At 55.8% G+C, this 16,866-nt stretch overlaps 1 protein-coding gene and 1 non-coding gene across 6 annotated transcripts in view; one reads left to right on the top strand and one right to left on the bottom strand.

Moving 5' to 3' along the window:
- Positions 1 to 910: 910 nt before the first annotated feature.
- The window catches only part of HDAC11 (histone deacetylase 11), a 28,752-nt gene continuing 12,796 nt past the window's right edge, over positions 911 to 16,866 (bottom strand). For 2 of the 5 annotated variants that reach the window (XM_054721617.1, XM_028135316.2), the window contains exons 3-8: positions 14,856 to 14,972; positions 12,115 to 12,191; positions 11,024 to 11,086; positions 10,026 to 10,122; positions 8,851 to 9,029; positions 8,038 to 8,636 (exon numbers count right to left, since the gene is read on the bottom strand). In XM_054721617.1, the coding sequence (XP_054577592.1) occupies positions 8,433 to 8,636; positions 8,851 to 9,029; positions 10,026 to 10,122; positions 11,024 to 11,086; positions 12,115 to 12,191; positions 14,856 to 14,972 (737 nt within the window). In that variant the 3' untranslated portion in view covers positions 8,038 to 8,432. Of the gene's footprint in view, positions 1,685 to 6,595; positions 6,694 to 8,037; positions 8,637 to 8,850; positions 9,030 to 10,025; positions 10,123 to 11,023; positions 11,087 to 12,114; positions 12,192 to 13,872; positions 13,916 to 14,855; positions 14,973 to 16,866 lie in introns of those variants that run through there. The other 3 variants (XR_008557143.1, XR_008557142.1, XM_054721616.1) reach the window with 3 other exon arrangements.
- Positions 9,239 to 9,362, top strand: LOC114228692 (U4atac minor spliceosomal RNA). Its single transcript, XR_003614825.2, has one exon. It is a non-coding gene; the product is annotated as a U4atac minor spliceosomal RNA (small nuclear RNA).

The following is a 16,866-nucleotide window of genomic DNA, read 5'->3' as shown; positions in this document are numbered from 1 at the left end:
TGCCCTCTGCTGGAAAGCTGTCCTGATAAACACACAAATCCACCGTGCTACGTGACCAGCCATCTTTAGAATTGTGTAGCGCACAACTGTACAGCTCAGGTATCAGTCCTTCTGATGTCACCAGAATTCCCTCTTTCTCCATCATGGTTTATCTTTTCCCTTCCATTTTACTCTCATACCTTATTCAGGCTTTATCACTGGGGTAAAAATATCCTATCTAATAAAGAGGGAATCTGCTAATTGACCCTCATGCCCACAGCCAATAAGGAGGGAATATGCTAATTGACTGTCCCGCCCTCAAAGATGGCAGCGCCCACAGCCACAAGATGGCGGCGCCCAGTCCCCTCAGCCCCACTGGGGCAGCAGGCGCAGCAAGGCTGGGACCAGCCACTCCACACGTCTGCCTCCAGAGTCCCCCAGTCCCCTCAGCCCCCTAGCCGCCCAGGGCCGGCCCGAGGTGCAGGCAAGTCTCAGATGGCGGCTGCCCAGCCGCCCAGGGCCGGCCTGAGGCTCAGGTAACCAGGGCTGGCCGAGGCTTGCGCTGCTGGCAGTAGCAGCAGCAGATGTGTGATGGGGGCGTCACCTTCCCCTGATCACCGGGTCGCCTCCCACCCCTGAGGGCTCCCGGACTGTGAGAGGGGGCAGGCGGGGCTGAGGGACCCCCCTCCAGTGCATGAATTTTCATGCACCGGGCCTCTAGTGGCTCTATAACTCAGGAGACAAAGTCATGTCTCCCCCACCCTCAAATAAAGAAGTCTAGGTAAGGACTCTGGCCAAACAAGTCACACCACATCACTAAACCATCTCTGATCAGGGAAAGGGGATGTGTAACTGAATAAGCAAGATTATGCTGTGTCAACTGATGGTCATTGGTGCCACTTCCATGCCAACCAGAATCCCCAATCTTAGATGCAGTGAAGGAGGAGAATTTATTCAGTGCAAACAGCTCCATTGTGATTCAGTTGTGATACAGCACAGCTGTGAAACAGCTTGATAGTGTTACAGCTCAGTTATGGAAAAGCATGGCTGTGGAACCGTGAGGCAGCTCTGACAGAATGGTGCTGGCCCCAGTGTACCAGCCAGACAACTCCTGTTCCGCTCTGCCCTGGTCCACCAAGACAGCGCTGCTCAGTTCCACTGGGACAAAACAGCGCCTGTGTTACAGTCCACCTGGGAGACAGTCTTCCATGGAAAGGGCAAGTGCACCCTCCAGACCTAAAGGGAACTGACTCACACAGAGAGAAATCTTTGCCCCTGGTCCCAGATTGGCCCATTCTCTTGGAAATGAGGACTCTAAATCTTCACTGTTTGATTGGCCCAAAAGCACTGTCCCGATTGGTCAGAATGGAGCTGCTCTGATTGGTCAGTGGAGATGCTAATGAGGATTCTAGCTGTGCAGGTCCGATTGGATGGAGAAAGTCTCAATCCTATTGGTTGAAATACGATTCCAGGAACTCCTTTGTAAGGGCTGGCTCAGATGCAGGAACACCACAGTGCAGGCAGGCAGTTCAGTGCAGACAACAGGCATTCTGTGCAGGCTTCTCCTGACTCACAGCTTGCATGAGAAGTACCTGTTTAGCAACATCTGCTAGGCTCTGTTTTGTTTATTCTTCTTTTTTAAATTTTTGAGCCCAGATAGCCAGCAGGAGCCCTTCTTCATAGGTATTTTCTTTCTCAGAGTTAACTGCAACAAGCCATTTGAAACCTCCGTTAGCTTAAAAAACAAAGGTTTATTTCTTGCTTCCACTGAATGTCCACTACAGTTTGGGGGCTCTACTTACCTTGGACTTTCAGGGATCCAGACTAACAAAGGCTATGAGTCAAAATGTGTTCCTGCCATCACTGTGGCAAAGCCGGGGACAAATAGAGACTCACTCACTGGCTTAGAAAGCATCCACCCTGGAGATACACAAGCCACTGAGCTCAGAGTTCATAAAGCAAGTCTGTAGCCACATCTAACTTCAGAGGGCAGATGGGTGCAGCCCTGTTCTGGCCTGAATAGTGGGGCTGGACTAGGATGATCTGAACTAGAATCACAATCTACTCTTAGGGCAGCAGGGGCTGGGCTGGGGGTGGGCAGGGGACTGTGACTGTTACAACCTGGAATTGATGGGTAGGAGTTCCTCAAGGAAGAGAGGAGGGTGCCATCTGCCCCAAACAACTGTCCAGGTCAGTAGCCAAGAGTCAGTATCCCAGGGTCGGAGGGCCATGCGTGAGTGAGACAGCGCGGAGCCGCCACACGCAGCCTCTGGACACTGCAATCAGGAGGAGCCCTGTGGGACCCACAGGGACCAGAACTCCGGGAAGCAGCACACACATTCCAGACAAGAGACAAACCCACGAGGGCCCGGCCTGGGCCCACAGAGATGTTTTAGATGCGGAGCCTCTGCGTTTCTCTCTCTTTCTGGTTCTTGGGTGGCTGTGGGTGGGCAGAGGTGCCAGGTGAGTAAGGAATGATTATCAACATCCCTTAGAGTTTCAGACCCCATTTTACAGAGGCTATTGGTACTTGGATCAGCTAAGGAATTTTCTCAAATTCGTGGAGCTAACTGGGAAACCTGCATTTTCTAAACACATGCTAAGCTTGTGCTCACTTCTCAGGAGCTCCTTCTCTATTACAGGAGCAAAGAGGCACAGAGGTGGGGGGCACGTTGCCAAGCCAGGCAGACCCAACTCCAAAGCTCAGCCCTCCCCACCCCCTCAGGAGTCCTGGGGGAGGGGTGTCGGGACCGGGGAGCTGAGGGGAAGGAACACTGGGCCTTTGAAAGGATGATGGTTCTAGCACGTGATCAGGGAACTTGGGGAACCACATGGATGTCTGCAGGACTGCATTTCAGGCACATTCCTGAGCTCTGAAGGAGAAATAAAAATGTTCCCTTGTCTGTGAGCTAAAGAGACAGCAATATTGTAGTGTAATGAGGACCAGATGGACTTCAGGAATTTCCACAGCCCTTTTGGAGTATTCGACAAAATAGCCTCTGAGCCCCACACTGTAACTTTGTTTGGCTGTCTGGGTGTTGGCTACCGAGACAACCAGTGGGCTACACACACTGGCTGGAGGGTCCTAGGAGGGAGTGGGCCTCTGGCTGAACCCTGGCCACGCCCCCAGCTTGGGCAAGTGCTGCATGCTTCTCTGAGCCTCGTTTACCAGCCTGTAAAACGAGGCTCAGGTCCCTGCCCAGGGGGGCTGCTGAGGGTGAAGAAAAAGTGGGAGCATGGAGGGTGGGGTGACTGCCAGTGGGGAGGGCAGCAGCTGCCACCATGGCCCTCCCCCCCACTACTTCAGTGTGAAGGCTGCGGGGGAGGAAGCCAGGAGGCGGAGCTTGCCAGGGGTGTCAGTTTCCTGAACAGCCTTCCCTGGGTCTTACTTGCACCACCTACAAATGGAGAGTGGTGACCAGCAGCACCGAGCCGGCACCAGAACAGGCCCTCGGCGAAGGCTGGGCTCCATGTGCCATCAGCTTGACGAGCAGGTACAGCTGGGGTCCCAGAGGCCCTCGGCTGACTGTTCATATGCCAGCCCATGAAGTACTTCTCAGCTGCCTGCTCTGTTTTCTTTTCAAAACCACTTTGTACTTGCAAAATTCAAGCTGCAAGTTGGATGGCCCTTCAGAAAGCCAGTGTGTCGTCCAGCTGCAGAATGTTTCGAGGGCAGGACATGCAAGTTGCCTATCTCTGCAGGCCCCAGCTCAGCCAGCCTCTCAGCCACTCACACCGCCACGCTTCCCTCCACCTGGCGCTGCCGCCACTGCTGAAATGGCTGCCTTTTGCCTCCGGGTCCCATCTCTTCCAGACAGTGGGTGCTGACACCTGCCTCTTCCAGGATTGCTGGTGAAGGTGTGCACCAGGGAGGGGCTGAGAGGTCCAGGTGGGATGTGAAATGTAAAACTCTGCAAGATACTCTCATTTCAAACCTTCGCCAGAGGGTCTAGTTTGGGGGAAAAGCACTGGTTTTGGAGGTGGATGGATCTGGATCTATCCCCTGGCCTTCCCATCACCTGTGTGACCTTGGGCAAGTCACCCCCCTCTCAGTCTGTCTCCTGTTCTATAAAGGATATGACGACGATGGGTAACTTGTATTGAGTGCTGGACACTGCTTTAAGCGCTTTATACATTAAATCACCACTTTATTCTCATGAGAACACTGTGAGGTAGGTGCTGTCACCCCATTTTACAGATAAGTAAACTAAGGCACAGAGAGATAGTCACCCAGCCAGCAAGGGGAGACGTGGTTCTCAAAGTCAGGTCGGCAGGGAGGGAGCCCATGCATCAACCACTGTCCCCACAGCCGCACAAAAATCACAGGACAGTACTGCTCCCAGGGTGGCCCTGGGCCTGGACCAGGGTGTCCCAGCCAGTCTTGGCTGAGCTATAAATGAAACCACCTCAAGGGCAGGCTGCCTTAGAGGGTTTCTTGGCCCGAAACGCCAAGCATTTGGCTGAGGAGCCAGAGGTGTCATAAAAGCCTCCTTTAGGCCTGCCTAGGAGTCTGCTCGCTGGGAGGGGTCCTCCGAGAAGCTGCCTTGGTTTACACCCCAGGCGGCAGGCTGGGGCCTTTATTCTTGTCTCTGCTGTCCACCAGGGCCGTTAGCCTCACCTCAGGCCTGGTCTCTGTGGGTGGGGGTGGAGGGGCTGCTGTTTTCCACTACTTGCCTGAGAACCTTTCAATGTCCCAAGTGGAGCGCAGAGCTGGGACTCTGGGAAAAGAAACCCCTTCCCCAGGCCTCAGCCAGCTGCAAGCCAGGGTCTATGGTAAGGAGGGACTACTTTCATAGTGTCCCCCTGCACCTCTGCTACACCTCCCTGCCCCCCAGCTCAGCACTATGACTCGTTAGGATGGCCGAGGAAGAGGCTGTCCTTTGTCCCAGGCCCCCACCCAGGCCCAAGCAGAGCAGGGCTCCCCAGGAGTTCTGCCCACTCCCCCCGCACAGAGGAGTGCCGCCTTCCACGTCAAATGTTCCCGCTCTGGCAGGGCCTCTTGCAGAGACTCCACACCCAGCAGGCATCAGGCTGGCCAGGGGGCTCCTGTGCTTTCCCAAGCTTGTTTGCCCCCAAGTTCTCAGCATGGCGTGTGTCTGACCCCTGCCCTCCCACAGCCTGTTCCTTTCTCACCCTGGGCTGCAGCATCAGCCAGACCTGCCATGCTGCTCCTCAGCCACCTCACACAGTTGAATTCCTCTTGGGTTTTTATAACTTGGGATAAAATTTGCAAACAGCAAAACACACATGCCACAAGAACAGATCCCAAACATTTCACCTCAACTGTCCTCGATGCTCAACGAGACCTACAGGAAAATCATCATTGCCAACATTTACTAGGTGCGGAGGAAATGCAACATGGCATCCTCCGAGCATCCTACATATTAAGGCATTTATCCCTGGAACCTACCTTTAGGTAAATACCCTGAAGAGCCCCTACAAGTGAGGAATCAGCTTGTAAGTTCTGGAGCAGAGGCCTTGCTGTGAATCCTGTTCCTTTACTTACCAGCCCGGGCTTTGAGCGAGCAGCTAACCCTTCTATGCCTCAGGTCCACATCAGACAGCAGTGCTGCGAGCTCCCACAGGTAACGCCCACTGTGAGCCGGGGCAGAGCCGCCCTGTCAGCCTGCCTCCTCCTGCTCAGGCAGCAGGGGGCCACCCTGGAACCCTGCCCACCACCCTCGTGTCTTGATCTGATGTCCTTGTCCCTGGCACTGACCACTCAGGGTCCATCCTGCTCCCATCCAGGCAGTGCTAACCCTGGAGATGCCTGGTCCCTGCTCGGCTGAGGACAAGGGCCTGCTCCCCACCTGCCTGGACTCATCTGCCCCCCAAACCACCCCCCGAGTGCTCCAACCAAAGGCAGGGCCAGAAGGCCCCACCCCACCCCACACACGCTGCCCTGCTGGAGCACCCGCTGCCTCACACACACACACACACACACACACACACACACCCGTGCTGCCCTGCTGGAGCACCTGCTGCCTCAGACACACACACACACACACAGACAGACAGACACACACACACACACACACCTGTGCTGCCCTGCTGGAGCACCCGCTGCCTCAGACACACACACACACACACACACACACACACACACACCCGTGCTGCCCTGCTGGAGCACCCGCTGCCTCAGACACACACACACAGACACACAGACACACACACACACACACACACACACACACACACACACACCCGTGCTGCCCTGCTGGAGCACCCGCTGCCTCTCACACACACACACACACACACACACACACACACACACACACGTGCTGCCCTGCTGGAGCACCCGCTGCCTCAGACACACACACACACACACACACACACACACACACACCCCTGTGCTGCCCTGCTGGAGCACCCGCTGCCTCAGACACACACACACACACACACCCCTGTGCTGCCCTGCTGGAGCACCCGCTGCCACACACACACACACACACACACACACACACACACACACACACACGCTGCCTCCACACTGTGGCAGAGCCATCAGAGTCCAACACTGCCTGCCTTCCCATCCCATCCTTTCCCAGACCCTCCTGTTTGGAGAGCGTGACCTCCCCACATCTCCTGCTAAATTTGAGGCAGCTGAGATACCTACTTTGAGTCCACTAGAGCTGGGTTCAAACCTGGCTCTATGCCTCACCAGATGTGTGCGGGGTTTGGATCACGTTGCTCGCTGAGTCTCAGCTGTCTCATCTGTAAAATGGGAATAATGACTACTTCCGAAGACTAGGAGGGTAGAATAAAATAATTTCATTTCTTGGGCAGCTGCTCCATGTCAGGCCTTGTGCTATGTGCATTTTAAGGGTTTATTCCCTTTAATTCGTAGGAGGCAGGGATTCTTCATCTCAAGAGCACACAGTGACTAGGCCAGTCAAGAAGAGCCTTTATGGTTCTGTACAGACAGAAGCTCACAGGGATGTGCTGCATCACAGCCTTTCCCCAGATGTCACCGGCCCCCACTGCAGACAAGGGATGTTAGGGATCAGATACAGAGATAACAAGGACAAAGGCAGGGGGTGGGAGGGTGGAGTGGAATGTGATCCAAGTGATGGTTAATGCCTCAGGTCTTGCCCAGAAGGTCAGCATTTTTGACAGTTTGTGATCTTGGAACTTTACCCCACCCCCATCCACACTGCAGCAGAGGAAGTGTGAGGGAGGAAGTGGGAGATTGCAGAATCAGCCCCAGGGGATAATGGACACAAGACCCCTAGGTGGAGTTGACCTGGGACCCAGATACGTCTCTAGCCCCACCTTTGTCCAGTAAGAACACACCCAGGCAATGGAGTGGGCTCTCCCCGCAGGCCAGTTTCCTCAGGGACCCAAGAGTCCCTTCAGAGTAGAGCTGAGACCAAGGTTAGGGCCCACTCAGGATCCTGGACAGTGTGATCAGGCGCCCAGGAATTTGAGTGAGGCCAGTGGAGTCTGTCGCCCCACCCAGGACCCTGCCCCAGCCCCCTTCCCTTACAACCTATAGGCCCAGATGGAGACCCTCTGCTCTCCCTCCAGAAACCCCGGCCTGGCCTCCTCAGTGCCTTAGTCCCTACATGGGGCCTTGGTTCCTGCAGGACCTGGCTTGGCCACCTGCACCACCTGAGATTTCCCCGTCCAGTCCTCATCTTCCTCTGCCCTCCCCACTGGGGTCAGCAGCCCTGTTATGGGGTGCTCTTCCCCAAACTGCTCCTCCCTGAACAGGTGAGCTCGCTATGGAAGCAGGGATGGGGCTCCTCGGGCCTCCCATCCACGCATCAGCCGAGGGGCTCTGATCTGAGAACAGGTCCAGCCCTTGCATTACTAAAGGAATGCCAGAGGGAAACCTCCCCTTTCCCTGCCACTGCTCACATGGAGGACCAGGGTTCCGGCCTGCAGGCCAGGAATGCAGCCCCCACCCCAGACCTGGCTCCAGGAGCCAGGTTTCAGTCCCACCCACATGGCTGGCCCCAGATCCTCAGGCCTTGCTTGAGACAAGAAGGAAGCAAATCTCATGACTTAAGAGGAGGAAGAGGCCCAGCCATTGCAGAGATGGAAGCTTCCTTGGTCTGACAGGGGTCTGACATTTTTTAAAACAGGAGCATCCTGACCCCTGGGGGGGCCCTCCCTGCAGCCCCCAGAGCCTCACCTGCCTTCCTCTCTCCTTGGGTGAGCTGCCTACTTCCACAGGGCCTGGTCAAACCTGTGTGCTGTCTTCCTGGGAACGCCTTCTGCCCCCACCCACAGAGGGGCCTGGAGACCCTCCAACATCCAGTGGGGAGAGTGGAGGAGCTGCCTGCCAGGCCCCGAAAGCAGGCCTAGGCGGGGACAAGCCCCAGGCCCTTCAGGGCCCCTGGCAGCTGCCCTGCCATCCCACGTGGTTAGAAAAGGAGGAGCACTGAGGGGTGGGCAGGGTGGGAGGCAGGCAGAGAACCACTTCGAAGGGCAGTGCAGTCAGGGCAACTCTAGAGTAGCAGAGGCGTGTCTGAGTTCTGTGCTGAGACGCTGGCTGCCTCAGGACCAATGAGCCCCAGGTCATACAAATTAAGGATGGAGTCAGCAATGATGCGGGCTGTGCGCTTCTGGTACCCGCCTGAGGTCACCATGAGGATGGGCACCCGACAGCCACGGGCCACCCGGAACACCAGCTCATCCCGCTTCACGATGCCCTGTTGGGAGATTGGGAAGGTGAGCTCAGGCAGGCCCCACCCTCCTGGTGCCCAGAGGCTCTGCGGCAGGTCTAGCCCTGCTCGGACTGCAGCCGTTTCCATCCAGCTGCCCGATGTCAGGAGAAGCACCAACGTGGCCCACCTGCCCTGCTGCAGCCGAGCCCTCAGAGCAGCCCATCCCCCCGCCCCTCCGCCCGCCAAGTCCAGGACACACCTGTGGGCTAATGGACAGTCCCCCGAGGCGGTCACCCTCGAGGATGTCAGTGCCTGCGTTGTACACCATGACATCGGGAGGATGCTCCTGAAGGGCTCTCTTGAGGTTCCTCTCCACTTTATCCAGGTACTCGTCGTCCTCGGTGCCCCACTCCAGCTCTACCTTCCGCCTGATGGCCTCTGAGAGGGACACAGAAATTCCCCCATGTGCAGAGACAGGAAACTGAGGCTCAAGAGGACAAAGGTTGCTTGGATCCCTGCCGGTGCCCAAGGAAGGACTAGAAAATAATCTGACTCCAGCACTGCTCAGCCTCTCATTTCACTCAAAATGAAGCTAAACACACACACACACACACACACACACACACACACACACACACACACTCACTCCCATCCTTTTCTTGGCGATGCGGTACTGTACAATGAAAGTCTAGTAAGCACAGTACTGCTAACCCTAAACAACACATCCACCTCAGATAGGGCTCTGCTGTACCCTGGTGCAGTTTTGAGGGGTGGGGGGAAACTCAGCTAAAAAGAGCACCAAGAGCTGCAAAGCAGGGACCCAAAAGAGGAGGGGACTGCGAATAAGACAGCTCGCCCAGACACAGGGAGAGCAAGCCGTGCCCTCACGTCCAAACCCAGCACATCCAGATTCCGTTCCGAGACTTGTCCCTTGGGGCACACCAGCAGCTGAGTGCCCACAGCACTCACTGGCCCTTCCAGCATAAAGGGCCCCAACCCACACAGCGGGCAGGTGCTCGAGTTTTCATAGCTCACCTGAGCATCTCTGCCTTTAGCTGAACCTGCCTGCATTTATTTTTATTTTATCAACTATTATATCTGAACTGATTTCTTCCATCTCATTTGGAATATCCTATTTATCTTACTTTCCCTCATTTCCTTTTGCTCATTCCCTGTGTGCTACAGACAGATGCAAACCTAGGAGTCTGTTTTTATTCTTTTGATGCTACCCCTAATATAAGGACCAATCCATATGTTTTTTAAACAGGCTAATGCAATCTGGGGTGGGTCATGTGACTTCTTTAGGTCTCAATTTCCTCATTTGTACAATGGGAACGATTCCCACCTTGCAACACCCAGCACATAGGAAATACTCAGGAGAAAGCCCCATCCAAGCAAGAGTGAACTCAGGACTGAGGGTGGCGGGCAGCTTACGCTTGGCAAAGCGGTCTCCAGGGTAGATGTGGCGGTTGTAGACATCCATGATGTACACGCGCTGGTCACCCATGAAGTCCCGTTCGTGCCCATTGCCCTGCGGGGAGAACATGGGAGCCACTTGCAGGCAAGTGCCCTCAACAATGCCAGGACCCTCCCTCCAACCCCCACGCCCTGTGCCTGAGCAGTGAGGTTTGCCCTTTGGCAGAGGATCTCATGGCTGTGAAGTGACAAAGCTAGGATTCAACCTCAAAACCTGGCCCCATGATCTTCCAGCATGACCTTAAGCAAGCCCAGCCCTCTCAGTCTTCTTCAGGACATAAGGCATGGGATCAGGGATGTGAAACATAAACTGTAAGGGCTGTACTCATGTGGTTCAGGAGCTCAGTGTCATGTGACCTTGGAGCAGTCCCGACCATCAAAAGCCATAGCAGCAGAGGAGCAGGAGGGCCTTCAAGAACCCACTGCAGGCCCTGCCCGACCTGGGACGACAGGAGCCAGAGCTGGGTAAGGCCAGTCCTGATGCTTTGCCCAGCAGTGGCCAAGCAACCCTGCAGCGCATGAATGAGCACTGTCCTGGGGTGCAGGTCCACAGGGCTCCTGGGCTCTGTGCACTGACTAGGGAGCCACTGAGGGGTTTAGAGCACAAGAATAGCACTGCCTGTAGGGATTTTAGGAAGAGCCACCAGCCTGGTTTGGGGAGGCAGTCAGGAGAAGGGAGGAAGGACCCTCAATTCCACAGGAGCATTGGCTGGGGCAAGAGGAGCAGAAGGAGAAAGGAGGACCCTCTGCTTCTGGTCTCTCCAGGTACAGAGAGGGTGGGCAGTGGGAGAGAGGCAGATCAGGGTGAAGGTGGCAGAGATCTGCCTTGGGGCTCACGGATGTTTCCAGGGGGAGGAGTCCCACAGTGTAGGCTGTATGATGGATGCTGATGGGGAACACATGGAGGGGGGCTGGGGAGGGAGCCCACAAGACCCCAGCCCGCAAAGGGCACTCACCTGATGGGCATCAAGATCAACAATGGTGGCCCTGGAGATGCCCTCCACTCGCTCAAACAGAAACTGCCCAGGGGAGGAGAGGGGAGAGGTGAGAACCCACACAGGCCAGAAGACACAGCCCCTCAGGGACTCCCAGCTGGTGAGGGGCCAGGGCAGGAGGACTAGGCAAAGACATCACATGCCTATGAGAGCTATGCAGCTCCAGAGAAGCATGTGCGCAGGGTCAGGAAAGTCCTCCTGGAGGAAGGGGCCTGTGCTGGGCCCTGAAGGGCAGGAAGTCAGGAGGCGAGCAGGTGAGTGAGGCTGGCCCTCAGTGACACCCCAGGAATCCTGGGAAATGTGGGGTTGGGGGAGGAGAAGCCTCCCTTCAAAACTGGGCCGGGAACAATCTTTGTCTTCCTACAAGGTCAGGTCCACATTCCTCCTTCTCTGGAAAGCCCTCCCCCCCCCTCTCCGCCCGCCAAGCTCTCCTGCGTGTCTGCCTCCTGAATGCCCAGGGTCTGCTGACCTGTCTCAGCCCCACCATTAGTCTGTGGGTTCTGTGAGAACAGGAACCCCAATGGCCTGTTCCGGAAGCCCAGCCTGAGACCAGGTGCCGGGTGGCAGGGGGAGCTCTGGGGTTCCACAAACACGGAGACCAAAGCAGGCTCTGCCCCTCTGGCTGTGACCTCACCTCTGGGCCTCAGGTTCCTCACCTGTCCCATGAGGGTTCACTGAGGTGAGCCATGGAGAACAAAAGTCGGCATAGGCTTGAGCCTGTAGTAAATGTCATCAGTATTATTGTGATCATTATTATTATTTCTACCTCCCCTCACTCTTCTGTAGGGATGCCCTTCTTATTGCTGATATACATGCTTCTCCCCAGCTCCTGCCATTGCTGAAGGCTCTAATATCTCCCTTTTGGCACAGGCAACACAGAGCAGAGTCCAATCTAGGTTTGAGCCTGAGCCTGGCTGAGTGATGCGGGGACCCTCCTCCCCTCTGAGCCTCACTTCCTTCCTCTATAATGTGGGGTGAGAACACAAACGTGGGAGTGGCAGGGGTCCCAGGGAGGGCTCTTGGAGGTGATTCCCACATGCTCTCCTGCACACCTTGATGGCCAGTGTGATGTCCGCGTAGGCACAGAAGCCCCCTCCCCGGTCGCTGGAGCAGTGATGGAAGCCGCCACCTACAGAAGGCAGATGTGATGCGGTCAGGGCCAGGCTCAAGAGCTAGACCCGGCACAACCCCCTGCCCTCCCACGTGCCCTCCCTGCTCAGCTCTCAGGAAGGCTCCTGGGACTCCCGGTTAACAAAGTGAGCTGCGTGCCTAGATATGTCACTACCCCCAGGTCAGGAGGCAGCTCTGCCATTACAGCCACCCCTGCCAGAGAAAGAAACTTCTTCGGGATCCCAACAAGTCAGACTGCAGCGCCCACTCACACCCCTTAGGGGACAGAGCTCATCCTTCCCAAGACAGTAAGTCTCCACAGAGCTGGGCCTGCCCACATGTGAGGCCTCCTGCCAGAAAAGGGTGGTGGAGCTATGGGGCAGGTTTACCTTGGGAACCCCCAGATTCTGCAGGTGGTAGAAGGGGGTGATCAGGCAGGGCACCCTCTGCTGGTCATGGCTACCCATGGCAACGGTGAGGGTCCTAGAGACCAGGGCCCAGCCTCCTCTACCCCTCAACACTGGAACCAGAGCCTCAGAGCCTCAGTGGCCAGAGCCCATCCCCCTGCAGCCCCTACAGAACTGAGTGCAGGCTTTCTGAAGCTGAGCCCAGTAACTGCCTCACCTGGCAGTGTGAGGTCAGGGCCCGGACACAGGGAACTGCCTTTGCACCACCCAAGGGGCTGTCATTGGATCCTAATGATGAGATAACAGCCAACAGTGAACTCCTAACCAGCACTGAGCTCACTGAAGCCTCCCCACAGGCCCGCGGACACCATTACCACTATCACCTCCATTTTACAGACTAAGACCCCGAAGCACAGAGAGTGATGCGGGGTTAGCAACTTGCCCGGGGTCACACAGCTAGCTAATGGCAGAACCAAGAGTCAAACCAAGGGCCTCCGAGTCCTCTGGGGACCCCTGTGGAAACACATGGCATGTATCACTCACTTTTTTATTCAGCAGAGTATCATAACCTCATGGTTAAACCAGACCTAGTGATGGGTATCTGGCCATACCAAGAAGGCCTGCAGTGTTCACAATCCAAGGTGGGAGTGGGGGGAGGCAGCTATGGGGCTCTGAGCAAACCACTAGGCCTCTCTCGACATCCATGTTCTCATCAATGTGATCGGACTGAACAATAACACCCAGCGCAGATGAGAGGCCGGACAGAACAGGGCTTCACAAACGGGGAAGCGCTGGGCCTCCATGAGGAGCACAGCAGGGACGAGGAAGGCCATGGGTGCGACCTCCCATGAGCCAATCCTGTGGGAGAGTCCAAGGGACTGGGGAAATGCTGGCCCTCAAGGCCCCTGAGAATAAAGTGATATTGATCCTGGGAAGCCCACCCACCATGACTTGACCAAGCCCCTGAAGGCTGTCCTGGGCCCCAAGAGGTTGACAGAGTCTTGGGGGAGCCTCTGAAACTCTGCAGGTTTCAGCCTCACGCAGAGCTGTCCAGGGGATGGCTTAGGCTTCCTGGGAGAGAGTGAGCTCCCCACCACTGGAAGTACGCAAAGACAGGACTGGGGAGCCATCTGGAGAGCTCTTTTAGACAAGGATTCCATGCCAGCTGGAGGCACTGGTTGATCCCTCCTAGGCGCCAGCGTCTCCAAACTCACAGGCACTTCCTCCAGGTTCCTTCGGCCCTCCCCGCCCCCAGGCCCCGGACAGGCCAGCTCCCCCAGGCGTGGCACTCACCCACATTGATGGCCCAGCCTCGCTCCACTGCCAGCTTCCCCGCCTGGGAGACAAGCACAGGTGAAGGGCACGGGCAGGCCTCTTCTCCTCTCACTCATTCAGCCCATAAACACTATTTCCAGCCAGCTCTGAAGTGGGGATGACTCTGAGGTGGGGCGAAGGAAGCATCCACCCCCAGTAAACTCAGTCCCAGAAGCAAGTACCAGATTGGCTGGTATATGGGATGTGCAGTGCAATTTTGTGAGGAAACTGGAATAAATAAAAGTACTTATGATCACACATAAGCTGACAATGATTTTAATGTGGCCTTCAAAGGGAAAAAGACAAGTTTTTGCTCATAGAATTATAGTACACTGAATACTGAAATCCATAGGAAATCAAAGTTTTGAGGGTGGGCAGTAAGTAATACTCTAATAAACTAAAAAAAAAAAGATACAAATTTGCAGGTTGAAAAGAAAACTATAGTGGTCAACAGGCATTTACCAAGTCTGAATTAGACACCGCACACGGGAGTCTGAAATGATTCTCTACCTCCAATGAACTTGGCAACCTGTGGCTCATTCTAAAGAGAAGTACACACAGGACATGAAACCTGTTTTGCTGGGAGTTTTCTTCATCGCCACACCTGCGATGGGGAAAGAGGGGAGCACCACCCCTCACTGACGTCATTTGCATCTTAAATTGGAGAACATTGGAGTGATCTCTTTAGGATCTATCTCTGGGGGATGGTGTCTTACACACCAGCAAACACGGTAACTCAATTGGACGTCCCTGAGAAGGGAACAGTGAACTCTGAGACCCTGGGTGGGAAAGGCTTTGAGAGGCGCTGCGGGGCCTCGAGGAGTACTTAGGTTTCGTTCCATTACTGAGTGGGAGGAAGGCATCCACATGGAGAGCCCAGGGTGGGCCACGGCCCGGAGGTGGGCAGGAGCCAGGTGTGGGGTCCCAGCCCAACCCTGCGTCCCACCGGCCTCTCCACCTACCATTATGGTTCCTCCTGTCTGGGTCCGAAGGGGCTTCAACACCTTCCTCTGCACCAGGAAGTTGGGGAGAAAGATGACAGGCGGGATTTCTGTGATGGTAGCGACAGCAAAGGACCACTGTGGAAAGAGACGTAGGCCCTTGGCCTCCCGCGGCCATGCCCAGAGCTCAGAGGCAGCCGCTGAGAAAGCCGATTTCCTGTAATGCCAGTGTCCAGGTGCTCTGGGTGAACTCTGGGCCAGGTGCAGTTACTGTGATGAGAAACAAGACCCCCCTCCAGTCTGGCCCCACCGAGTCTGGGGCGCAGTAATGACCAGTGCACCCAGTACAGGTTTTTCAAGCCCATGTGGCCCACATTCCTCCGCGCTCCAAAGCCCTTGGCTGCCCTCTTGTGCCCAAAACAAGAGCCGAGGACTCCGAACTACAGAGGTGCAGACCCACAAATGGCGACACCGAGGCCCCAATCAGGAAGGATCTTTCTCGCCCAGGTCACACAGTGAGTCACAGAGCCAAGTCTGGGAACCCAGATGCCCTGCTTCCCCAGCACAGTACATATGACCTCTTCATCTACTGGGAAGTGGACCTCCTTTCCAAAGAGGCATCCTGCCTCCTCTCTGGCTACTGAGGCAGGAGGACTGGGCCACCTAAAAGGCGTCTGCACCAAGATCAGGACACAGCTTTTCCTGTGACCTCCCAGGCCCTCGGGCAAATGCCCAGGCCTCCATATCCTGAACCACCTCCTGCCAGGCTGAGAATGCACCTAGGCCCAGGCTCCCTGTGCCCACTGACCTCACGCAGAGGCTTGGAGGGGCCCAGGTACTTGGTAAATGTTCATTAAGGTGGGGGCTGGTGCAGTCCTCATGTCAGCATGCGTGCAGCCTAGATGGAAGTACTCATATGTGACAAGCCTTGCGATGAAGAAGAACACGGTTTGGGTGGGGTAGGGGCAGACAGGCTTTCTGGAGGTGGTGACACGAAAGCAGAGACTGAAGGTGAACAAGAGCTGTCCAGCTGTAGGGGTCAAGGTAGAAAAAATTACTGCTGGCCGAAGAAAAGTCAGGCCATGTTCAACAGAAGTTAGGTATCACTGGGACACTAGGGCTGGTCTGCCAGCAAAGGCTCTCAGGTACGTCAGAGCAGAGGGAGCCTCAGACCGTGCTTCCCAGGCTGCTGTAGTTGTCAAGGAGAACCAGTTAGGGGAATGAGAATAATGGCAGCCCCAGGGAGGAAGTGAGACATATGAGGGTCTGGGGAAGGTGAGATGGGGACAGTTAATAAAGGCATGTGGGGAACAGATGGACAGAGGTCCAGGACACAAGGTCAGAACTCCAGGACTCCAACACTGAAGGGCAAAGCCCAGGTTGGAGTCCACTGGGACAAAAAAGGACTGTCCTGGGACTAGAGGGATGTTGGAGGGACAGAGGGAGGGAGAGGGAGGGAGTGAGGGAGAGAGAGCGAGAGAGAGAGAGAGAAGGAGAGAGAGAGAGAGAGAGAGAGCGAGAGAGAGAGAGAGAGAGAGACTGAGACTGTGTGTGGTGGCGGGGGGGTGGGGGTAGGGACCAGGGGTGCTCAGGAGGCCAGATACAGAGAAGGTTTCAGGAAGGAGTGAGCAAAGTGAGGCAGTGAGGCTGCCAAGGCATCCAGTGAGAGAGAACTGAGAAGTGCGGCCATTGTGATCACCAATCAGGAGAGATTTAGATTTAGGTCTGGAGAGGCCTGCAGAAAAAGCATGTGCCTGGAAAGAGCCGGGAAGGAATGGTGGTAGTGCAGGGGCACCCAGGAGAAGCTGGGCAGGAGGGCAGGACAGGGCCAGTCAGCCCCCAAAGGGGTCCCGGTGGCTGAGGCCACCGGCCAAGGGGAGACACTGTGTCAGGTTGCCTGCACTGCTAAGAACACCTGTGTTGTCAGCCCTCTCAGGCTGGCAGGGCTGAGGACAGCTGAGGGGGAGGCTTGTTCTGCTCCCTCATTCCAGGGAAGGAACCCGAGAGCAGGGTCCATGGGGCATGGATTACT

This window comes from Eptesicus fuscus, chromosome 9 (genome assembly GCF_027574615.1).
Source record: "Eptesicus fuscus isolate TK198812 chromosome 9, DD_ASM_mEF_20220401, whole genome shotgun sequence".
Classification (NCBI taxonomy): domain Eukaryota; kingdom Metazoa; phylum Chordata; class Mammalia; order Chiroptera; family Vespertilionidae; genus Eptesicus; species Eptesicus fuscus.
Note: the sequence above shows the minus strand (reverse complement) of the source record. Positions and strands in the feature narration are given on the sequence as shown.